Source organism: Heteronotia binoei, unplaced genomic scaffold, assembly GCF_032191835.1.
Source record: "Heteronotia binoei isolate CCM8104 ecotype False Entrance Well unplaced genomic scaffold, APGP_CSIRO_Hbin_v1 ptg000811l, whole genome shotgun sequence".
Lineage (NCBI taxonomy): Eukaryota > Metazoa > Chordata > Lepidosauria > Squamata > Gekkonidae > Heteronotia > Heteronotia binoei.
The window spans coordinates 62,003-86,826 of NW_026800103.1; the positions used below are offsets into that span (position 1 = coordinate 62,003).

Genomic DNA, 24,824 nt, shown 5'->3' on the forward strand with positions numbered 1-24,824 from the left:
ATATTTCCCCCCTCCATGTCTGCTCTATCTAATTAGGAGTCTAATGATTCAGCGTTAATGATTACTTCTCTGTCAAATGCCTTTCATGAGCACCAGTAAGTTCACTTTATAAATGTTTACAGCAAACACAGAGTTACTGATTAAACAGTACTGGAAAAAAATCCCAGCAGATACAGATTGTTGTAAGGAAAATATGTTTCTACAGGTGGTAGACATATGAGACTCATAGATGGGGATCCCATACCCCACCTCTACCTGTGCTCGGCAGCAGTTCCTGCTTCTTTCTGTCCACCTGTAGGGCTGCCTGCCTGGCTCATGTGGAGGTAGCAGTTTCCATCCCTTCTCCCCTGTTCAGTTCCCTCAAAATAGCAGCAAAGCCTTGTGACATAATGTCATGAAATTTTAGTCTTTTCACTAAAACATTTATTTAAATTTTTTAAAAAATATTTTTCTGCAACCCTGGAGGCTCCTCCAGGTCTGTACTTGGCCTCATCCCCTGTGTTTTTTTATCTGTATGGGGGCAAGGATCAGAATTAGATAGATGTTTCTCAAACCTAAGCAGGGATGATTTGTTGAGAATTTAGATACTGGGTTAATGGATGCTTTGGAAGAAAATGCTTTGCTTCTGAATACTTAGGCCAGTATATTTGTCTGCAGCTCTTGTAGTGATGCCATTATATTATGATGATGTGCTGATGGTGCATTTAGCACTGATTTGGTGATAGGTACTGTGCTATGAAGGATGAAGTAGCCTAATATTAAAGCATGTCATTTCAGTAAATTAATGCTGAGAATGAGAAGTGCCAAATGCAGCACTAATTTTGAAGAACACATCCATGTATACAGTTATGACTTTTTCTTTCATGAGTGACAACTGTTATTTATGTGCATTTTAAAGGGAAAAACAGTTATACATGTACCTTTCTCAAGGTAAGTGTTTTATATTCAGATATCATTACCCAGAAAACATGGGGTGGCCCTATGGTGTATGTCCTCTGTAGAATACCTCTGACATGGCACCCGTTTCTCGCATGTACAACCACCATCTGCTCAAGTTCCATCAGAACGCAGGATGCCAGTGTCAGAATGAGAAGTACTCCTCTCTACTGATTGATGCAGGCAGGTAGTCCTGAAAGTGCTTGGTTCTTCACCTTCTTGTTCACCCAGTTCCAATGCGAGAATTTGCCTATGGCTTTAAAAGATTGGAGCAAGCCAATAAGCAACCAGTCACAACTTTATCTACCTCTTTAGTCAAGGAGAGAATCAATTCCTTATCTATTTCCTAAGCTGCATCCTGCAACACTTGTTTGAATTTTCATGAGCTCTACTTGTTATTTATAAATGGAAATTTGATGAAATACCAAAAAATCCTCTTGATTTGGACAGCTCAAAATGTTGATACGTTGATTGCTTTAGGACAAACAAAGAGAAAGTGGGAAGAAAGAATGAAAGACATTGAAGAGCTAGCATCTCAGTATCAAAAAAAGCCACTATGCTCACCTTACAGACCACTGTTGTCCAAACCTTGGCAACCATCCTCTGTTTGGAAGCTGTTTCATCGTCAAATCCAAGCATTTAACTTTGCCAAGAATTGTAAAGAGGTATGATACCAAATAATTAGTGGTAAAGCTTTGCCCATAGGGTATTTTATGTTTAATTTTTCCTTATACTGTTTTGATAATGTAAACCGTCATTAGTTGTATAGACTTACTGTTGTAACTGACTCTGAGCTGTGCAGGGAAAGTCAGGCTAGAAATTCCAATAAATAGTTATTACAATGTATTTAAGAAATGTAGTTCTATTCAGACTGCAAAATGTTATACAGCAAAATCAAATAAAACAATACAAGAAGTAAAAACAGCAAGAAGATATATAGTTGGAGGAGTAAAAAATTTGAAAAAAGCAGCAAAGCAAGCTCAGGCTATCCAAAGTAGTCACACTTAAATTATGTGACGAATATGTTTTAAGGTGGACTTCCAAAGGCAGTGAGTTCCAAGCAATCAAGTGCATCAAAGTTCCTGTCAAATCTCACCTTCAAAATGAAGGGGTCCTCTGCCCACCTACAAAGACAGAGAAGAACATTTGAGAGATTATAATATATTCACTGTGGTCTGCTGAAAATGGAAAGGAGGGCTGCAGGACTCTGTTTCCGCTATCAGACTGAGCCCCTCTGCTCAGCGTGATGGCTCAGAGCCTTGATTCTACCTAACACCCAAACCCCCCAGGGGAGAGGTGTTCATAATCAGGAAGGGTGGGAAGGTATAAAATGTGGTCCTCAGCTGAGGCACCCAGTAGCTAAGCCCCTCTGCTTGGCATGAGCAGAGAGATGGGGTGGCTCGGAGCACCAAGTCCACCTAAAACCCAAACCCCACCAGGGGAGAGATGTTCACAATAAGGAATAAGGGAATGTGCTCTGCTTTTAAAAAGTTCCCTGCCTCTCCGTCTCACTGCCAACACCTATCAGAGGAGCGGGTACAGAGCATTATGATCTCATAGAGCAGAATGGGAACTGCCAGCCAGCAGTGCCTGTTAAGCTTTGGAGGGCCCCTACTGGTGTTTTGAAGGCCAGAGAATTCCGCCACCCCTGTTGCTTGGAAGTTTGGTAAATGTTTTGTTTGAGCAGAGACAGTCTGTCTGGAAGTGTGTCCATTCACAAACTGCTGAAAAGTTTGTTGAAAGTTCATGCTGGTTACCTTGCCATGAACTTTCTTTCCCAAACCACAAACTGGCCAAAATTTGTCACAAACTAGATTATACCCATTCCTACGTCCTACTCCAAGCCATCACGTTTATTAGGGTGCTTCTCTTTTGTGAAAATCTACTTTATTGAGGAATTGCAAGCTTAGGTCAATGATAGCACCTAGAAACTTTCATAAGAAGCATATTTTTAATTTATTATTTACTTTAAAATTTGTCTGTGTTTATGATTAATGACAAACTCAAACAAAAATCATTTGAATTGTTCTGCTTTAAACAGCAGTTGAAGGACTGTATATTTCAATACTTATGTATAACTTCCCACCCCACAAACTTTTTCTACATGTGGAAAGCTAGTTTATCATAAAATAGGGTTTAAGAGTAGCCCTCTACTGTGATAACTAGCTTTAACATGCAGTCTCTTTCCTGTAGAGCAAATTTTAGAAAAGTACCTAGTACTATTTTTGCAAATTTCGATTAGAAGATGATGATACTGGATTTATATCCTGCCTTCCACTCCGAATCTCAGAGTAACAGAGCGGTCACAATCTCCTTTACCTCCCCTCCCCTCCCCTCCCCTCCCCCCCCACAACAGACACCCTGTGAGGTGGGTGGGGCTGAAAGAGCTCTTCCAGAAACTGCCATTTTCAAGGACAACCTCTGTGAGGGCTATGGCTGACCCAAGGCCATTCCAGCAGCTGCAATTGGAGGAGGGGGGAATCAAACCTGTTTCTCCCAGATAAGAGTCTGCACACTTAACCACCACACCAAACTGACTCTCAGTTTGCAATTAAGACTTGTGAACAGTAAAGCAGAAGTTGTGGGAATAGAGGACTGTTGGAGGTAAAAGTAGATATAAGATATGTAGAGAAAAATAAAATAAAAAAGCAAAGGAAGGTGTATGACCAATAAAGTCAAATGAAATTACAAGAGATTAAAATTCAAGGGTATAAAAACCAACGTGTGTATGTATGTGTATATACGGTGTGTGTGTGTGTGTGTATATATATAGTCACAGCTGACTTAAATCGATCTTGTGGGGTTTTCAAAACGAGGCATTTTGAGGTGGTTTGCCATTGGCTGCCTCCGTATAATGACTCTGGCAATCCTTGTATTCTCCATTCCAAATACTGACCAGGGCTTCGCTTCTGAGACCTGATGAGATTGGGCTAGCCTGGGATATCCAGGTCAAGGCACATAAATGCAGTACTTCTTAAATAATGTAAATAAGTATAAAGAAAGAGTTGGGGGGCTTTTTAGAAGTGCACTTGGACTCCCTCCCACTACACATGAGAACTTGAGTTCATTTAGTGAAATGTACTTTAAAGATCCACTAAACAAAGTGCTGGTTATGAACCCTGGTATGTAGACTGAACCTCCAGTTAGTGATGAGCAATGGCAGTGGAAAAACCTTTGGCCAAAGTCCTTGGTTTGCACACAGAAAACCCACTACATTAGCCTTCCTGTTTTTGCGTTATCTGTAGTGCATGCGAGGATGCATTGGAAGCCAAGTATAGCAAAGGAATCAAACTTAACTGGGACACTTTTCGCACTCACCTTACGCCACTGTCACGGTCCTTTTCTCAGCACGGCATCCTTTGGATTTCCCACTATCTGCTCTGGGGCTGCAGCAAACATCATGGTTTTCACATGGCAAACAGAAACTGTTAAAAACCAGTTTTCATTTGTCATGTGAAAACTGCAATGTTTGCTGCAGCCCTGGAACAGATAGTGGGAAATCTAAAGGACACCGCACTGAGAAGACGAACATGACAGCGGTGTAAGGTGAGTGCGAAATCGGTTTGGCTTTTAGGTGTCTTATTTAGTTGTATGGGTAAAGGAGACCTAACTTATCATTGTTATTATTTAAAAGGATGTCCATGTATTTGCATTGGAAAAGAATGCTGAAAACAAGCAGAGGTTTTACCTTGTGACAACTTACACAGAACTTTGGTTTTATTACAAGTAAGTATCTGAAAACAAAAAACTATTTGTCTGGTTCAAATCAAATCCATGTGTGTTTTGTGTTCAGTGGAACACTAAAATGACTTTCAAATAAGTTTGTTTGGTTTAGGATGATCAATAATGACAGCTTTTGTAATTCAGCTTACTTTAGCCAATCGATTAAAATTCAGAGTAGCAACCAGAACATGAATTACCTGTGAGCTGTTAAAACTCCAATAGTTTGGGATCTGGTGCAAGAGATGCAGCCAAACTTGCATTCTATTTCCACTGTGCTTCCTCCCACCTCCAGTTCTCTTTAAAAACTATTGTGTGAAATCATCAAAAGCTTCTTGATCATGGAAGAATTTAAATAATAGCTGGGGGATTTTGTGTGGGTCTCTGAAAGTCTCAGAAAAATGTGCAGAGATATACCTTTTCCAGATTTTTGGCTGCAGTCCCAACATTTTGCTAGCTACAGTGCCTGCCACTTTGGCATAACATCATAGAACCTTATTTTTTATGACATTGTGCTGGCAGAATGGTTTTAATGACCCCTCCTCGCCACTTTTTTGCTGGCTCTGCAAGTTTTAACTTTTATTGCAGTTTTATTAAAGAGAAATCTGAATATATACTTTTGTTCAGTAATGTTTATAATTTCCACAAATACATATGATGATTCTTGTTTAATCTAGCAAACATTATGAAACAAATCTCATGCATTGCTATGAAGTTATTCCAGAAAATGCTGTTTGCAAATTGTACTTTGATTTGGAATTTTACATACCAACGAATCCAGGAGCTGATGGACAGCAGATGGTTGCAGTCTTGATAGAGGTAATATTGTAAGAAAAATTAAGAAGGTGGATTTAAGTTAAACATTAGTGGAAAAAATCCTGTAACTATGACGATGAATACACTGACAAAGGTGACTTCTCTATGGAAGTTTCAGTCACTTCAGGGAAGTTTTAAGTATGACCTACAGAGATTAGGCAGAACTCAGCATTAATTTCTCAGTCGATGTGCTATGAAGCAGTGTTACACCTATAAACCCTTATAATTTGAGCAAAGATTTGACTTTCATAATATAAATTTGCATCAGAATTCTGATATACAATCAATTTTATCACAATGGGATACTTAATTTTCAAGCATGAATACATAGTTTAGCAGAGGACATCAAAGTTGAATCTGACTGGGGAAACTGCAAATGCCTGTGAGACCATAGTGTCACAAGCCTGGTTGAAAGTGCGGCTTTGGCATAATGTGAATGAACCTTGGACCTGCATGCTCTGTCCTCCATTCCAATTTGGTGGCAGAAATGATATTTATTGCTGAACAGGAGAATGCAGGGAAGCTAAACTGAGAGTTGAAACATTTGATTTGATGCAAAAAGAAATCATTACAATTAACTTTTCACTGTCATTCCATCTTAAATGTATTGACCAAGATCTAAACAAGGGTATACCATCTACTGTGCATGCACGGGAGTTTTAGGGCAGGGGTGTTGAACTTTTTTGTTATCAGGGACGGATCTGACATAAATGGGACTTTGTGGGTCTGGGCCATGCATGTCATAAAATGTAATGCCAGGTAGTGGAGATATAAACTTTAGAAAGGATACAGTTAAACACACACACACATATAATATGAACATGCTTAAGTCTTGCAATCGTTTGTTTAAAATGGAAAGGTGGGGGATAGTGGAATTTGGCAATGCATTTTTAAAAAAAATATCAAGGAAAAAATACAAGGATCACAGCAGAAACTAAAAATATAAAATGCTCTGAGTCTATGAAAACATGAAATGGCTGGGCATTGCAAGCTTCTCTTCTCTCCCTCCCCTCCCCCAGGTATTCTCAGATTGACAATGGCTCTTCAGCATAATATCTCTTGCTGTAGTTCCCAGGTTAGAGTACTCACTAGACACCAGTTCTCAGGTTCATTCAGCTGAGACAAGCTGGCTCAAAGCATCAACCCCTTTATTTGTAAGGAGATATCTCTAGTAAGCAACAGATTCAACTGGTCAAACAAATGCTGGAAAGTGAAACTACTTGAGCTTCACTCTGTTGAAATATATTGCAGCACAGACAGTTGCAAGGAAAACGCGGAATGGATTTTCCATTAGGGTCTCTGGGCCCAGATATTACTCTGAGGCTGGAATGACAGCCCCCAGAGTGAAATGACAGCCCCTGGGAGTAGCACAAGCATTCTGGGATTGGAATGAGGGCCCCCAGAGTGGAATTCCATTCCCAGAATGTTGCTGCTTCTCCCAGGGGCTGTCATTCTACTCTGCACCTTGTCATTCCAGTCCCAGAACACAGATTGTTGCTGGTGACCATCATTCTACTCTGGGGGCCGTCATTCCAGTCCCAGAGCACTGTTTCTATTGCTAGAAACAGTCCCAGAGTAGTCTATCTGGGCGCAGAGGCCTTAATGGAGAATCCATTCTGAATTTTCTTTGCAGTTTTGGAAGCCCAGAAGATCTTCCAGCTGAAGCTTACAGACAAGGCAGAAGGAGGTAGAAACTTTGGAGCTTCAAAGGGTGAGGACAGGAAGGGTGGAAGAAAAGAGCCATGGGCCTGATTAAAGCCCTGAATGGGCCAGTTGTGTCCCATGGGCCATAAGCTTGACATCCCTGTTTTAAGGCATCCCCCTTTCAGTGACAGTCTCCTGAACCACTTCTAAACCCACACCGAATAGTGAGGGAGCCTCTGGAGCCATTTTCAGTGAAGCTTAAGGAGCTGTTGCTGGGAAGGAAAACAGCCAAACTCTCTGTGTAGCCTTCATATGAAAGGAGCTGCTACTGAAAAATGGGGACTTGCTTCTGCATAATACACTCAACATGGGGATGTTGAATAAAACTTTGTTGGTCTTAAAGGTGCACTTGACTCTTACTTTGTTCTCATGTGGATGTATGTTTGGCTTTTCAGCCTTCCTTATCTTTATTCTTTTTTAAAGTCACTTCAATTCTTGTATATACAAAAATCAATCTGCCCCAAAGAAAATAAGGGCAAAGTTGTCAGAATAAATACTACTTTCTATTTTTTTAGTTCATTTGTAAAAAATTAGAACAACACTATGGAGTGAAATGTTCAGCTGAAGATGTTTTGAATTTGGATTCTAGCACTGAAGAAAAGTTTAGTCGCCACTTAATATTTCAACTCCACAACTCTGTTTTTAAAAATAATATTGATATAGGTAAGTGGCGTTTATTTCAAAAGCATTCAAAACAAATGTGATCCCTACGAGTCTGTTACTGTATGTACTGTAAACATTCTATGTCATGTTTGCTTTTAAATGTTGATGTTCAGATTTTTAAAATAATACTAATAATAATAAATAATGGGGGCCCAAAACATCCGAATCCCACAACCATCAATTTATTATAGGAATTCATTTTTTATTACAAATAGTGCTTATTTACTGCAGCACCTAAACTCAGTGTTAGAATTTGACATTTCATGATGCAGTTTGCATCTTTTATAGTAATGCCTATAACCTAAACCTATAAACTGGTGCTGCCTAAATTCAGTTCCTTTAAACTCGTTTTCTGCACCATCCATGAATTGCTTTGAAGGTCTGTGGAAGTTTCTGACGATAGACCCTTCACCTACTTTTGTTTGCAAACCATAAAAGTGGACTGAGACTGAATCCTGCGAAGACAGAGGTCCTTTGTTTGGGCTGTCGTGGACCGGGGGGGGGGAAATCCCCCTGCCGGCTTTTGACGGTGCGCTGCTGATGGCGGCGGACAGGGTCAAGAGCCTGGGGGTGCTATTGGAGCCGTCCCTAAAGATGGAGGCTCAGATAGCAACCACTGCCAAGTCCACGTTTTTTCATCTTAGACGGGCAAGGCAGTTGGCCCCCTTCCTGGACTGCGACAATCTAGCAACAGTGATCCATGCTACGGTCACCTCGAGGTTGGATTATTGCAATGCCCTCTACATGGGGCTGCCCTTGTGCCGGACCCGGAAACTGCAGCTGGTGCAGAATGCCGCGGCCCGGCTGTTATTGGGCCTCCCAAGGTGGGGGCACATTCGGCCGGGTCTTCGGGCCCTGCACTGGCTTCCAATAACATACCGAGTCCGGTACAAGGTGCTGGTTATTACCTTTAAAGCCCTATATGGCCTGGGATCTGCCTACCTGAGGGACCGTCTCTCCCCACATGTTCCCCAGAGGGTACTGAGGTCTGGGACTCAAAACCTTCTCACCATCCCCGGGCCTAAGGAAGTCCGTCTCAAGACAACCAGAGACAGGGCCTTCTCTACAATAGCCCCCACATGGTGCAACCAGCTGCCGGAAGAGGTGAGGGCCCTGCGGGATCTTACTCAGTTCCGCAGGGCCTGTAAGACAACCCTCTTCCGGTTAGCCTACGCCTGACTAGATAAAGGTAGCTTATCAGATTTCAGTGAAATATACTGTATAGTTTAATGTTAAGATTTTAAGGTTTTTAGATTTTTAAATGCTTTGACTTTTTAAATGTAATAATTCTGCACTTTGTTTTATTGTTTATCATTTGCTGTGAGCCGCCCTGAGCCATTTTATGGGAAGGGCGGGATATAAGTTATAGAAAGAATGAATGAATGAATGAATAAATAATAAAAAAAGGGTTCAGTTTGTGCCTGTCTCTAGAATTAACTGTAGAAAAGGCACATGAGCCAATCTAAGAGAAGGAACAACAAGAAAAGGGGACTTTGTGGGGGTTAAGCTAACTGCCCCTCTCTGAAACCATTTCTCTTTATCTAAAGTACTCAGAGCTTCAAGGTTTTCTTGGCCAGCAGGAAGTCTCCATGGGGAGGTGGATATTGCTGATGTAAAAAAGGGTAAAGATAGTCCCCTGTGCAAGCACCAGTTGTTTCCGACTCTGGGGTGACGTCGCATCATGACGTTTTCATGGCAGACTTTTTACGGGGTGGTTTGCCATTGCCTTCCCTAATCATCTACACTTCCCCCCAGCAAGCTGGGTACTCAACCTCGGAAGGATGGAAGGCTGAGTCAACCTTACACCGGATACCTTAACCCAACTTCTGCCAGGATCGAACTCAGGTTATGAGCAGAGAGTTTGGACTGCAGTATTGCAGCTTTACCACTCTGTACTGATGTAGACACCCCAAAGTCTGACTACTATAGCCTACCAAGCTAACAGAATAACCTGTGAAGGTAGGATCCTCACCCCCCCACCCCCAGTTTCCTGCTTGAATTAAATGAATAGAGTGACTGGGCTCTGGTTTTCAAATAACCTATACAAGTAGACCCCAGATTTTGTTGCACCACAGCATGTAGAAGGGTTAATGTAAACATAGAATGTATACACTTTGAGCATGGTACAATGATTAGGGATCCCAGGTTCAAGTCCCTACTCTGCCATGGAAGCTGGCTTGTGATGCCCAGGTTCGAGTCCCTACTCTGCCATGGAAACTTCCCCAGAGGTGAAGGTTTCTGGCTGGGTGAATTCCCCTGGCCTCCTGGGCCTTTGGCCTGAGGATTCCCACCAGGCCCCACCTTTGAGATCAACATCCAAGTCCCTACTCTGCCATGGAAGCTTGCTTGGCAAGTCACTGACTATCAGCCAAAAAAACTTACGGGGCTGTTGTGAGGATAAAGTAGAGAAAGGTCCCCACTGAGTAGAAAGGAAAGGTCCCCTGTGCAAGCACCAGTTGTTTCCGACTGGGGTGACGTTTTCACGGCAGACTTTTTACGAGGTGGTTTGCCATTGCCTTCCCCAGTCATCTACACTTTCCCCCCAGCAAGCTGGGTACTCATTTTATCGACCTCGGAAGGATGGAAGGCTGAGTCAACCTCGAGCCGGCTACCTGAAAACCCAGCTACCGCCGGGGATCGAACTCAGGTCGTGAGCAGAGCTTAGGACTGCAGCTTTAACACTGTGCCACAGGACTCTTACTGAGTAGAAAAACAGGATATAAATGAACTAAGTAAATATTAAAATGCCCGTGATCATTCTAGCTGGATTAGCTGTATACAAAAGTGATTGGGTGCCTTTAGAGGGTGAAACAGCCTTATTTGACTGAAGTCATATAATATGGAGCACATGTAATAGTGGGGGGAAAGGGTTTTCATGAAACTTGAAGGCATGCTGAGGCAGCACTAAATTCGGGAAATTGGATACACTGGTTCAATGTTTCCAGTTTTGCACAATTTATATGTACAAGGCTTTACCTTCTGTTCTTCATGGTCGCTTTATTAACTATAGAAATTTGTACTCTATGTACATTCTGGTTTTGTTTCTAGACTTAACTAGATTTATTCCCGTCAAGCAAAATTGTTTCTGAAATCTGAAAGAGTTTTTTTTAAACGATGTTCTCAATTTTTGTTATTTTAAGGTAATTTTTTAAGGGCAAGTTTTCAACCTGCTGTTCTTTTAACTAAGAATAAAGATCCTTTGGTTCCAGAGGAAGAGGTGGTCTCTAATGTCTCTCAGAGTTATGAAGCAGTTGGTTATTTGCCTAGTTGTCTTGAAAACCAGACGGTAACCAAGGGCTTATCACAGAGCTGGCAGCTGAATTCACACAGAACACAGGAGAAAGAGATATCTCAACAGACAGAAAATCCAGATCTTTCTTTTCTTATAGTGAATGGAAAACATGGAGAAAAGCAACTATTTGTGGATCTTGGTAAATATTTAAAATTAGTCATGCACTGTGTGTTAATATACTATTTTCAAATATGTAGAAACTGTTTGCTTAACAGGCCTGGTCACTTTCCTGGGAAACCCCATTTCATAACATAGATTTACTCCTGAGTAAAGCTGCTGTCTTAGTTGGATATGTTTTTGGTCTTCTCAGAAGCTTATACTGCAAGCTTGTTTGCACAGGCTGCCTTTAATCCATGGAAATAAGGTGGGATATAAATATTTTAAATAATAAAAAGGGGGTGGAAAGGGACGCTTTTCCTCAAGCATCTTATGTGAAAGAGGATTTTGGATAATGTGCTGAAATGTGCCCCTGCATTCAGGGATGGGTAGCAACTAAAGACAGTGTTTTTAGTGGTAGCACTTCACCTTTGGAGAGCTCTTCTTGTTGAGGCCCTGTTTATCTGGCACCTACCTTATTGCCCTTTAGGTCCCAGGCAAAACTCAGGGTTTTATCTCTCTTAACTGCAGTAAGCTTGGTGATTGTTTTATCAATGTCATAGACTGCCTTGTTTGTTTGCTTTTATGCCCTGGCATGTTTTTATTGCCTTATTTCCTATAGATACATTTTATTGGCTTGTTTGGTTTTTATTGTTTTAGTTGTCAGGTGCCTCCAGTAGATCTGGATAAGCAGCAAACAAATTCTCTAAATACTACTTTAATCTTTTTATCATATTTATAATTTATATCATTTCATATTTAAAGTTATTTAAGTGATATCACCAGCCTTAAGGATACTTAAACTTTAAATTGGACTTGACTGTGACCATTTAAAATTGTTTTTTTAAGAAACAATTGTAGATTCAACATAATTACTTTTTTGTAGGTGTTTATACAAAGAACAGAAACTTTCGACTGTACAAATCATCAAAAGCAGGAAAAGGTGTCATTTTAGACATTGCTAAAGATAACAAGTTTGTTCCTGAATCTGTAGAGAATACTTCCATGGAAGAGCAGTATTTCCTTTCCTCTTTGGTGTGTAATGTGAGGTAACAATTACATTTCTCTGCTGAAATTCTAAAATTATTTTCCTAAAATTAATTTACATTATTACTGTGTGTGTTATTTCACTTGAAATATCAATGGAGTCTCAAATGTACATCTGTTCTTTTCTGAGTGTTCAGAATCTGAAAGTATTGGGGGCAAATTTACATACACTCCATAATGGACAGGCAGGGTTAGAGGAAGAAAAAATCATGTTGCCCTGTCGCTCTTATAATTAATACAGGTCTGTGGTACTGCTTGTTAGACTAAGAATCTCCTTTTTCTGCCTGATAATGCACTTCTCAAACACTCAGAGGAAACTTTGCAAGTCACATTAATGGGTTATTTTTAAGTGTGGCTATAGTGTGGGAAGAAAATATGCACATTACCAAAGAACAGTGGCTGGGAAAAGACATTTGTATCCAGCAAATACCTATTTCTCATCCCTTTTGTGTTTCTTCTTGTGATAGATTTTCAAGTTGTTTAAAAATGTTGTCCTGTGATAATCCAGAAAAGACAAAAACAGAGTCTGTTTGTTTAGGTGGCAGCCTTTCCAGTAGCAGCACAGGTAATCACATGTTAAATACAAATTTGTTTTAAAAATAACTTTCTGGTCTTGAAAATTTCAGCACTTGGATGTAGATTTTAGCATATGACTTGATTGCAGACCCTACAGAGATATGCTTGTGGCCAGGTGCCTCTAATCAATTTTAACATTTTGTACAGTAACAACACAAGCTTCTGACAGGTAACTGATGTAAAGACTATATTGCACATGGGAGGAAGATAGTTGTGATTTTATGTTACTGATAAGTGGTGATGAAGAGCAAAATATTCACTTCGTTTTCACAAGAAAAGAATGAAAGAAGAATGGACCAACTTATAAAAGGGATTGCTTGTATACCAGTTATCCTTGTGCAGTATAATTATGTGTCTGATAACGATTACAATAGAATAATCTCAGACAAGCTCCTGTAATTTTAGAAATGATTTGTTATATAAGGCAAAGAGGACCTAACTATTAGTACTCTTTGCATCCCTCTTTTATAGTCCCCATTGGAGGATACCAGAGTTCGCCCTATCCAGAAATTGATAACTTCGTTGTGTCTTTAGTCAATAAAGATAACATTCAAGGAGGTAAGAAATATTATTGTGTGTGTCCAACGGAAGAAGTGCTTGTTAAATGTCATGCACAGTTGCTTGGAAAACCAGGTGTTTCTTTTTCCAGGGATACGACAATGGAATTATTTTTCTCTTGAAGAGCTTCTTGTGTATGACATCTCCAAGTATTGCTGGTGTAGAAATATTGGCAGAGCGCACAGAAGTAACAATATAATGTATGTAGCATTATCCTTTAAAATATTTTGTCAGTACTTTACTAATTCAGAAAACCCCCCACCATTTTGGCAGAATGGCTTTAAGACATGAATCACATGTCTTTGTTTTGCATAGATCCAGTAGGATATGATTTAATATATGCAGCATATCCTATAACCATATTTTGGTTAGTGTAATTCTCTGTTCAACATTGTAACCTAATGACATGTGCTTCCCAAGTACAGTATCAAACACAAAAAAATGCCAACAGATGCATTAAAATCTTCTGAAATTGTATATCTAATCTATGTTATAGTGAATTAACCCCACCTTTCTCCAACATATCCAAAGAATAGATTCTTTGCAACAGGAAGCTGGGTTTGCTGATGGTATTTATCGCTTGTTTGGCAATTTTAGGTAGAAGAGAAGCATTAGGATTGATTTTTTAGTTCTCTTTTATATTGAAGACAAATATTTAGGCCAAAATGTACAATTACTACTACTATTTGCAGCCATGACCTTTCCCAAGGACTACTACCACAAACTGAATCTAATACTTTCACCTGTATTTCTAGGATTGTAGTAGATCTGAAAAGGGAGATCTGGTATCAAAAATGTCATGATCCTGTTTGCAGAGCAGAAAACTTCAAGTCAGAATGTAAGTACCTTTGTATAACCTATACTAATATATTTATTTATTGTATAACGTAAGTAAATGTAAATTCTCTTGCATTTGTGATAGGTTTTCCATTACCATCTACAATATGCCTCCCATTCCTTTTTAAAGAGGTATGTTTTTTCTCATTTAACAATTCTTTAGACATACTGTAAAAGTCTTGGTCTGTATTAAATGGTATCTGAAAAATGAACAGATAAAGGGGAAGACAAACAGTTTCTGCGCCCACTTAATGCTGCATTAGCCTTGCTAAAATTTTTCCAGAAGGTTAAGCCGTACTTATCATATACCTATTTACATTTGAATCAATTCCTCTGGAAATAATTGGGATATACATTATGAATAGTGTAAGCAGGGGAGAAGGTGAATGACATTTCACCTAAAACGTTATTTGTTTGTATATATAATATCTTCTGCTAAAATTCTACTTATAATACATTCTTTTCCCCTCCCTTTCCCCCTAAATTCCTTAAACTGTACATTTGCCAGAAAATGCATTCCTGAGAAATCAATGCTTTAACTTTTTGTATTGTCCTAGCTAGGTAACAGCTAGTACTCAGAGGACGAATATATTCAGACTGATCCTGTGACTGATGTTCCATAGTTTAGGATCTGTGATGTAAATAAACAATCTGCAGTGGATTAATTAACAGTAGCTGACCTGAGTTGCATATAGTCAATGGCTAAATGTGCTTTTTTAATAGTTTAATCTCATGGGATTTATAATATTTGCTTTAGGTATAATAAGTTACTGAATTATATATATTGATAGTCTTGAAACAAGTATGTAAAAAGCACAAAGATTTGATCTAAAATATCTTTGCTTATCTAACATTACTGCAGCTTTTAAGAAAAGTTTAAATCACCCTTAAATCGCAGTTTTCATGGTTCTGACTTGTTGTATATGGACCCCCCAGTCACTGCATGCTAAAATGAAGCTACTGTGAAGCAATTTATATCTGGGTCGGTTGATCAGGTCATCAGAATCTGGTATGAGCCGCTTCATGACATGGAGCAGTATCCCAAGTTTAATAAGGATTAAAACGATTCAGGAGTTAAAAATGTTTAAACCATCTGCATAACATGTGAATCAGAACAGTGGGTGAAGGCTAACATACAGCTTAACAGTTCTGTAGGCAGAGGAAGCCCATTTTCTTGCCTTCTGCCTCCAGAATGCTCCCCTTGGTGTCCTCTTCCACACAATTATGCCTTTTGATTTCTGAACAGTGGATGATTCAACCCAAAATTTGTACCCTCTAAGAATTACTGTGTGTCAGCACTGGATGATTTCTCTGAAGGCTCATTCTCACATGCCAAGTCATCACTAGATGTTATATTCATGTTATAATATATAAATTATTATTACTGTGACTGAGTGACCTGACCTTGTTTGTTTAGAAACACTTGATCTACTAAGTCCAAAGGCAAGTTTTCCAAAGGCAAGCTTAGCTATTCCTTATTTAAAAGCAGGGATTCTGTAGCATCCCTATGATGGGCAGGCAGCAGTTACTTGATGTGTGGAGTCCTCTACTTATTACAGAGGTAGAATTTGTAATTTTATGGAAGCCAGTGTATTATTTTACATGACTGCAAGCTGGACATTTCATATGGGAAACCGTTTCTATAAGGGAGGATAGGTTGTTATATGGAAAACAACCATTTCAGAACCTAATATTAATACTTTTAAAAAATCTCCATACTGATAATAAACTGTTTTCAAACTGAAATAATTCTTTTTAAGGATGAAAACTATTTATATATAATGGACAGAAATGGGAACATAGAAGAAAAGGCCAACATTCATAATTCTACAGGTTTGCCATTAACAAAATATGAAAATATAGGACAAAACCAAAGAACTTCAAGTGCTGGGCTGGATGATGAGCTTGATGACATATGTTTTTTGGAAGCTTCAGAAGATGTGGAACTAGCTGATGCTGTTACTGATTTACATCCTCAGAAGAGCTGCGTCATTGATGAGATACCAGATGAACTCCTAATAGATGCTTTAAGAAAACATGAAGTTGATGACGTTCAGGTGTAGGTGGGCAAATAATTAACTTGGTGTTGACGTGGCACTGTAACCACATATTTTACAATTCATTTAGATCAAAATACCTGTATCATTCATAGAATAGGGACTTTGCTGACACAGAATGGGGACTGCAGCATTAACTGCTTAATAGAAGAGAAAAAGATTTCCTTCATTTCAGGGTGGGTTTCCCTCTCCTTCCTCCCTATTACCATTGTCAGACCAAAAAAGAACATATTGGTTTGATGTAACCTGCACTATCCCTGTACTCTTGATGACAGTAAAATGAATTCTCATAAGTAGGGCTCAAATGAAAAGCTATTATCTTTTATTGTATTTATTATTTCAGCTGAAACACACTAATAACACTTCCTTATACACATCAGTACAATCTGCATTTTTACGCAAAAATATCAAAATTAGCTTTATTGGATTACTAGTTAATACTTAGAGAGAAGACAGAAAAGTATCTGCATACAACTTGCCTTCTGTCATTCCTAAGCTCATCAGAAAAGCTTCTGAAGTAATAGAATTTCCCAGAGTTTGGTCTGTCCTACCTTCACTAAGCATATAACAAATCAAGTGACAATAATTTATACCTTCTTAAGAATTATTTTGGAAAAGATTACTGCTCATGTGCTGAAAAACCTGATATCAGAATATGACAAATACACCAATAGCAAAATCATACACACATTGCACATAAATTAAAAAGCTGCAGCAATCTGTGCCAAGCTTGTGTGCTTGATACAATATGCAGTCAAAGCAGTTGTATACTAAGCCATTTTGGTGCTCTGCAGGTCTATTGAGTTATTTCTCTGTTTCAACATTTAAGACTAATTGTCCTATTAAAAGTTCTGCATTATTGTTTGTATTTCATTTTTTCTCTACTTGTTCTGCAAATCCAACATTTGTTGTAATTTTGAGTTTATATTTTGAAAGTGACTTTCAGCTCCTAAAATCCTTCGTGATTCCACCAAGAGGGCAGGAAGACTCTGAACTCCATACTATAGAAAAAAGAGAAAGTTATATTACTGCAGGACATCACTTTGTGAGCTAATTTCCTCACATCAGTTCTGTGCTACATATTTCTGTCATTAAGACAGGAAGTATCTGCAAGTGTTTTTTGTTCATGGCTCCCAGGATCCAATGTGAGCAAATTGTTAATATCAGAATTGTGTTAAGTTGTTCATGTCTGGAAGCATATTTGTAATGAAAACCTTTATATCAAGACAATTGTAAGTATTTAAATGGAAGATGTCACATTAAAAGGACTTTTGGGGGGGATCTTAACTTAACTTAAATGAGAAGAGATTGGATTTATACCCTGCCCTTCACCCAGAGTCTCAGACCAGCTTATACTCCTTTCCCTTCCTCTCCCCACAACAGTCACCCTGTGAGGTAGGCAGGGTGGAGAGAGCTGTTTTGGTAACTACTCTTAAGAGAACAACTCAGAGAATTGTGACTAACTCAAGGTCATCCAGCAGCTGCATGTGGAGGGGAATCAAAGCTGGTTTTCCCAGATACAAGTCTGTGCTCTTAACCACTACACCCAACTGGGAAATCAGTGTTTCTATACTTGTCATACTGTCACTTTTGTACTTTTGCTGCAGTAGATTGGAGATGGCCAGCATTACAGCTCTTTTCACGGCCGCAAGCAAATGGGCACAACTTCAGCACAATCACCTTGGTTTCTGCCTTCAATGCAGTGCCTATATAATGTCCTTAACTGCATGTGCCAGAGGTAGTAAACGCTAAGACTCAAAAATTTTTCACCTCAAACGGCAAACTCATTACTAGCTGAAATTAAATGTCATTTTTGTTTAGTATCAGATCATTAAATATGTACTTACTACTACTTTTCCTTGTGGATCTTTCTTCTGGCTGCAGCCATATTCATGTATTAGGTCATTTAAATTTTTTAGTAACTGCCTTGCATTTCTGAGAGATGATATTTTCTTTTTTAGTTCAGTGCTTTCTCTTTGCAGTTTCTTCAGCTGTGGTTCAGTTCTGCAAAACATAAGCATGTGAACATTATGCCTTGATTCATTATTTTTTGCAATGTACTTTGAACTGATTCTGGAAGACATCCTACACTACAGGTGTAAGTTAGTGACCCAATATCCTGACACTCTCATCCAATGAAAGGAGGGCAGGCTACTGTGGACTAATTTCACCGTGCAAAAAAAAATTCTTGATTGCTTAAATAATACAAAAAGTAGGGCATTTAAGTAGATCTATTTAATTAGGCTTTTTAAAAAATAAGAAACTGAAGAAGTTTCTTATTGTCTTACTTGGGAGTACTTCTTACAAGAGAGCCACAAAAGAGAGAACAGTTACCTAAACCAGAGTTTGTCAACGTATAACAAAGAGAATTTATTCCAAAGAGAATGTTATGATACAAATCAAAATATTACTGAATATAATCAGTCATGTATATATGTTCATATATGTATCAATTGGAACTCTAAACATGAATGGTACAACACACAGTGGGGTATTTTTACCTCTCCTTTCCAGTGCTGTATGGGAGATTCTCTTCAGCATGTATTCTCTAATCCTACTTTCCTCCCTTCAACTGTCACTCATCAATTTCAGCATACTATAAGCTACTTTTTAGCTCTGCCTTCTTCTGAAGGAAGATTTATTCAAATTGGAACAAGAATTTTCCACTCCTACCTTGTCTATTGGTGGCACTGGCAGAGTTTTCCAACCCTACTAATTGACACAGACCATTATAAAAAGTAATAAAGTCTTCTTTTCATTGCGTAAACAGAGCTAAACATTCAGAAGTTATTTGGTGTAATATTGTCACACAAGTGAAACATACCTAATTAGCTCTTCTTTAACTTCTATCAAACGATGCCTTTTCTTATTTATCTTTCCACCCATCTGTAATATAAGTGAAAATGTTTTTTAAAATGTGTAACCCAAACACAAGATGAAATGCTTAATTAGCTTCCCAGTGGTGTTGTATTATATAGTGCATTCACTGCACACTAAAGTTTAACATTGACACATTTCTTACATATTAGGTATTTCAGTAGAGTTTTGCTTTCTATGAAACATTATCCAAGTTATGGAATTCAATAGTAAATAAAGTACCTTTTCTGTTATACCGTCTTCATATTCAGCTGTAGGGTGCGCCAACTTCCCAAGGAAGTCAGTGGCAAAATTCCAACTGATTCTAAACAAACTCAATGCATTGTATCTTCCATGCATCAGAAGTAGGATACGGAGATTAACTGAAGATACGTTCATTTGTCATTCCAATTATAAATACACTTTTTACAATATGAACTGCATAGGTAAAAAATTTCATCATGGCCATTTGTCCCTGGAATTTTATTTTTAAAAGAAAAATAGCAAAGAGATTGTTTCCAATTGTCTCAAAACTCTGACAATAACTGATTATATGGGAAGGCAGAGAAGGAATAAGAGATCATGACTAACCACAGTCTGAATTTAAAGGGGAAAGGAATGAGCCACTTTGCCTTGGGGCTCATAGCCTGTGGCCCTGGAAACTAGCACAGCTGAGCTGCCATTTGGGGAGTAGACCTTAATTCTGTACTTGCTCCAGGACTGTATGGAAGTTTTTTGGGCCTGAGTGACATTGTAGCAGGAAATAAGCCTACTTTGTCATACTTACAACCGGTGTTGTGACAAACGAGGCTTGAGGCGGATTCAGGAAAACAGCCAGGCTTTTATTTGATACACACGTGCGAACCCAGACCAGGAAGGGCGTCTGGGCAATGGTCATCAAGACACGCAGGTCTTTTATACCCCCTTACACAATCTCTTGACCAATTATCTTCTGTATGATTTCATCCCTCTTCCTCACAAGTATTTACTTCAAATATTTATCCCTTCTTTCTGCACCAAGCCTTACCACAACCCTCTACTTCTGCTTTTCCGTTTCTCTACAGTTCTTGCTCTGCACCTGTTCCTTCTGTTTCCTGCCTTACTAGTGCAAGCTCTACTAGCGTTATTTAGTCATACTGCAACAAGCTCTTATTAACTCTTATGCCTTATTGATCCTTTATTAATATTCCTTATTGATTTGCCGTCACAACATCTAGGAGAGGCCATCTTAGGCAGATCTTTGTACCAGGCTAGCTCTGGGGAATACTACTCACTGTATTTTGTCTTTACTTAATTTGTACCTAGTTTACATTGCTTTTTTTTGGTAAGCTGCTTTTGATCACTCAACATGAGAAAAGGGTCACAACTTAATACACATTCTATACAATTAAAGAACACCCACAGAATTGTTTACCTTTATTCTTTTCAGCTTTGTTTTCCTCAATTCCTCAGTTGCTGTGCTCTATTTAAAATAAACACCAATTAGCTTCAAAGTCTATCTCAGCACACTTCATCTATTAATATGAGTTTCCTGATTTTGGACTGTGAGTTTATACCTTCCAGCAGTTGGGCCCCCTAGGAAATGACAGTCGGGAATGGACACGAACCCAGAAAATGGAGGTTCATGGTTTTCATAAACCCCAAAACCCCGAACCTCAAAAAAACTCCATTAGGCAAACTGGTTTGTCCATCCAGAGTGAGCTCCAAAGGCATTGAAATGCCTTTGGAGCCCACCTCCAGCTCGGGATGGCCTGAGCTCCAGAGGCCTTTATGGCCTTGGGAGCTCTGTCTAGCCAGGCTGCCTGACTTGACTGAGTTCCCAGAGTGAGCTCTGAAAGCTTTTATAGGCCTTATAAGGTTTCACCTGGAAGTGGGCTCTGAAGGCCTATAAAAGCCCTCAGAGCTCAGACAGGCTGACCTGACCCAGAGGTGGGCTACAAAGGTATTTCAGTGCCTCCCTGAACCTCACAAATCTCCATGAAGGTTCAGAGAGGGCTCGTTGGAGGCACATTCTCCCGAACTGGCCTGTTTGGTGCCCATCCCTATAACCAGTACCCAAAGTATATTGTTTGCTTTCCCAAGATGAAGTGTCTCCCTTTCTACAGCCATATATCAGCCTGCTGCCCCCTCCCAGTTCTTGGCATCAGAACAGATGGTTGTTTTCTCCAGTAGAAGACTGGCCTTAGAGGCTGGTTATATAAGGCAGTAGAAGGCAACTAACTGAAAAGCAGAATGTAGTCAGCTGGGGAAAAGAGGTAATCACAACGGGAACCCAAAGTGGTCCGGCTCTTTATTCTGCAGTTCTGCTTCTGCTTCTAGGCACTAGATCCATCTGCCTCCCAGGAGCTTCCTTGCAGACACAACAGCGATACAAACAAAGCTCTGGCAAGCACATCTGTATTCATGATGCCTGGCCTGAAATCCCAGGCCAGGCCTCACCAGGACCCAGGGAAAATGATGGCATTTTGTTCAATTACTGTCATACACATTACATAACTTAGAAAGTTTCAACAATTGTAAGCATCCTACAAAGAATAGAAGGACCAATTGTTTTTCTATTATCACCAATCGAGAATCATTGCACATTACCTGGGAATACTGAAGTTTTTTGTAACTTCGGTTGGGTATGTAAAAGTATATAGCCTTCCACTCAAAGTGGTATATTGGGTGTAAAATAATTCATTATCACAAATGAATTATTTGGAAGTGTAATCTTTACCAAGTGTGTTTGAAGAATATATGATCATTTCAGGAATTTTCTGTAAATGCTCTTTAAAAACCATACTCTGTACCTGCTGGGATGAAAACTCTTAAGTAGCAGCACTTCAGAAATACAAGACTTTTGCATTCCCACAACAGACCAGACTTTTGCAGTTTCCTTTCCCCATAGGCTGAGGTACTCAGAATGTACAGCCTACCTGGACGTCTACTTCATACGCCCTCCTTGATATGTACCCCTCCCGTTACATACATTGCATGTGCATTTAAATGTACCTTTCTCCGAAGTAAGGTGTGTCAGTTAATATTCATTACTTGATTACGCCTGCGTACTTGCTACTTATTAGTTTCTATTGCTATTAAACTCTACTGTTGTCATGGCCTGTTCGTGTCATTTCTTTTACTACAGTAGTTCTGCTTCTGCGTTTTAACAATGGCTAATACACATGTTCTATAGTTACTAAGCATTTGTGCTTTGCATACCTGGTTCTGCTTCTTGTGTTTTTATAATCACTAAGACATTACACTTGGTTCTTTCTTTGGCAAGTACCTTCTGTTTGTTTCAGCTCATTTCATTATTTCACTCCTCTCAAGCCCTTTGGCTAGCCAATCTGGAATGCCCTTATATAAAATCTTATTGTTCTCTAACTGCTAAAAGCATCTCTACATTCCCTTTATTTTCAGCCATAATATCTTTTCTTTCAAAGTACTACAAGATGCAAGACACACGAAAGTGTAAAACTACATTTGTTAATCTCAAAATAAAGAACAGTAAATGAGCACAATGAAACTAACTACACTATCTTGAGATTATGAAAGTATAGTCTAATGAGGCATGTCAAACATACACCTGGGACAGAACCAGCCCCGGCAGAACTCCTATTGGGCCTGTAAGCAATTGGCTCTCTCCTGTTTCCTGCATTGCAGTTCACTTTTTGTGTGAGTGCACACTTCTTCAAAGAGAGGGAGGGAAGGGGTATAAGCACAATTTAGATTTAAGATTTCCTGTTCTACTGTATACTTTGAGACCTGATCACACAAATGCGTGTTAAAGAAGGAAGGGGGGGGGCAGGAAAGAGATGCATCTGAGATAAGGAATTAAAAGGAAATGACGGTGGGTTTTTTTGTTTTGTTTTTTAAGATTAGATTTCTCTGCTTATCTGGGACTTTATTTTCTTTCAAAGACTCAGATTAGGAGTTAGAACACTTGAATTGGATTCCATTGTTTAATGACTGGAACTAGATGACTAAGTATTTTGAATGTTTTAAATGTTTATATATTTAAATACCAACTTAATATTTTATGTCTGACTTATCTGTTGTAAGCCGCCCTGAGCCACCTTGGTGGGAAGGGCGGGATATAAATCATAAATAAATATTTTAAAATACATTTATGGTTCCATATAAGACCGAGTTGTTCAAGCAGGCCTTCGATGCTTGACGAAGATGGCTGCCACCGGACATCACACAGAACACCGGTGATCACTGTTTGGAATTCTAATGCCGCTATAATGTAGGGATTCAGCACTTTAAAATGGTTTTAATAATTTTAATTGTAATATGTTTTTTAAACTGAAAATGTTAAATTATGGTTTTATATATTGTACTCGTTTAATTGTGTAGATACTGTGAGCCGCCCTGAGTCCGCTTGCGGAGAGGGCGGGATATAAATCAAATGTAATAAATAATAAATAAATAATAATATTCCAGTTCTCATCTCCCTCTCTCCCCTCCCACCTCACTAGCTGCCTCGCTTCACATTAACCCCCTCCCTTTGCTTTTTTAACTGTTTCATTACCATCACTAGCACTGAGTGAATTTTGCCCAGTCTGAAATCAACACATTATTTTACTTGGAGAGATCCTTTTTTCCAGTTCTAACATGAAAAATGAGGAATGGAACCTAAAAGTATAGCTTGCAATCTTTATTAGCGGAAGGGAGCAAGAATCCAGTAGCACCTTAATGACTAACAAAATTTGGAACAGGACATGAGCTTTCGTCACTGCTTGCTTCTTTAGACTTATTTCCATTTATTCTTTGCATCCTCATGGACGGAATCCTCCTGGACCAAATTCAGACCTAGGTTTCTTGTCTTCACTGCCAATGCTGATATCTCCACGCCTACTATCCCTCTAAATATTACACCTAATCCAACTAAGTCCTGCTATTGCCATTTGGCATTTGAAATCATCTTTATAAAATTTATATCTCTGGTACTCTTGTGTTACCTTTTATCAGGGCTTTTTTGTAGAAAAAGCTCAGAGGAACTCATTTGCATATTAGGCCACACCCCCTGATGCAAAGCCAACCTGAATTGTGTTCGTGCTTAAAAAAACTGCTGCGTTTTATGGTACACATGGCCTGGTTCAAGCAAGTTACATTTATGTCAGCTCTGGCATTTGTAGCAAATGAGTTTGACACCTCTGTTCTGTATGGTAGCACTGCTAACCAATAACATTTCACATCTGTAAATTGAAAAATGCAAGTCTTTGTTTTTACACCAAAATTACTCAATTGTTTTGGTGTCATCACACTTACAGTATTGATGATCTGGTCTCTGAAACCAATATAAAAGCTATCGATAGCTTTCCTAATTGTTTTGATCTCCACTTCCCGTCTGAAAAAGGAACAGCATACATGTATAAATCATATTTCTTTGTAACTACAAAAATGACAAACTGACTCATACAATAGAATATGCAAATCTAGCTTTTGAACTTAATATCATTTGCATGGCCAAAGGTTAGTTATCCCCATAAGCTATTTCAATTTCTCCTTTTCAACATTTACTCAGATCCAGTACTAAAAAATTAATTGTAGTAACTTATTTTAACCTTGTTAATAGTACCCATCGGTTATATCTACTGTAAATCTGAGACTATTACACTACAATTTTTAAAAATCTAATTCATTAAGCTCTGTTATGATCCTTGGACAGTAGGTACGGT

General features: G+C 39.0%; 2 protein-coding genes across 8 annotated transcripts in view; one reads left to right on the forward strand and one right to left on the reverse strand.

The window, feature by feature from the left end:
• On the forward strand, window positions 1-18,153 carry LOC132590814 (DNA-directed primase/polymerase protein-like). Of its 3 annotated transcripts, XM_060263739.1 has the most exons (13): window positions 1-95; window positions 1,417-1,601; window positions 4,571-4,662; window positions 5,334-5,475; window positions 7,692-7,839; window positions 10,980-11,270; window positions 12,114-12,276; window positions 12,742-12,839; window positions 13,322-13,408; window positions 13,500-13,608; window positions 14,164-14,246; window positions 14,331-14,377; window positions 16,006-18,153. In XM_060263739.1, the coding sequence occupies exons 1-13, from the start codon at window positions 77-79 to the stop codon at window positions 16,306-16,308; spliced, it is 1,767 nt and encodes a 588-aa protein (XP_060119722.1). In that variant the 5' UTR covers window positions 1-76; the 3' UTR covers window positions 16,309-18,153. The 3 variants fall into 3 exon arrangements, with proteins under 3 accessions (XP_060119722.1, XP_060119723.1, XP_060119724.1); XM_060263740.1 differs by lacking the exon at window positions 10,980-11,270; XM_060263741.1 differs by lacking the exons at window positions 1-95; window positions 4,571-4,662 and having other exon boundaries at window positions 1,440-1,601.
• Window positions 16,603-24,824, reverse strand: part of LOC132590815 (centromere protein U-like) — a 16,996-nt gene continuing 8,774 nt past the window's right edge. For all 5 annotated transcript variants that reach the window (XM_060263742.1, XM_060263745.1, XM_060263743.1 and 2 more), the window contains 5 exons: window positions 24,415-24,493; window positions 20,573-20,620; window positions 19,127-19,188; window positions 18,150-18,306; window positions 16,603-17,303 (listed from right to left, as the gene is read on the reverse strand). In XM_060263742.1, coding sequence (XP_060119725.1) covers window positions 17,184-17,303; window positions 18,150-18,306; window positions 19,127-19,188; window positions 20,573-20,620; window positions 24,415-24,493 — 466 coding nt within the window. In that variant the 3' untranslated portion in view covers window positions 16,603-17,183. The remainder of the gene's footprint in view (window positions 17,304-18,149; window positions 18,307-19,126; window positions 19,189-20,572; window positions 20,621-24,414; window positions 24,494-24,824) is intronic.

Coding starts and splice junctions, on each gene's coding strand:
- LOC132590814 (XM_060263739.1), top strand. Junction 11,271..12,113: donor GCAACTATTTGTGGATCTTG/GTAAATATTTAA, acceptor ACTTTTTTGTAG/GTGTTTATACAAAGAACAGA. Junction 14,247..14,330: donor AGAAAACTTCAAGTCAGAAT/GTAAGTACCTTT, acceptor CATTTGTGATAG/GTTTTCCATTACCATCTACA.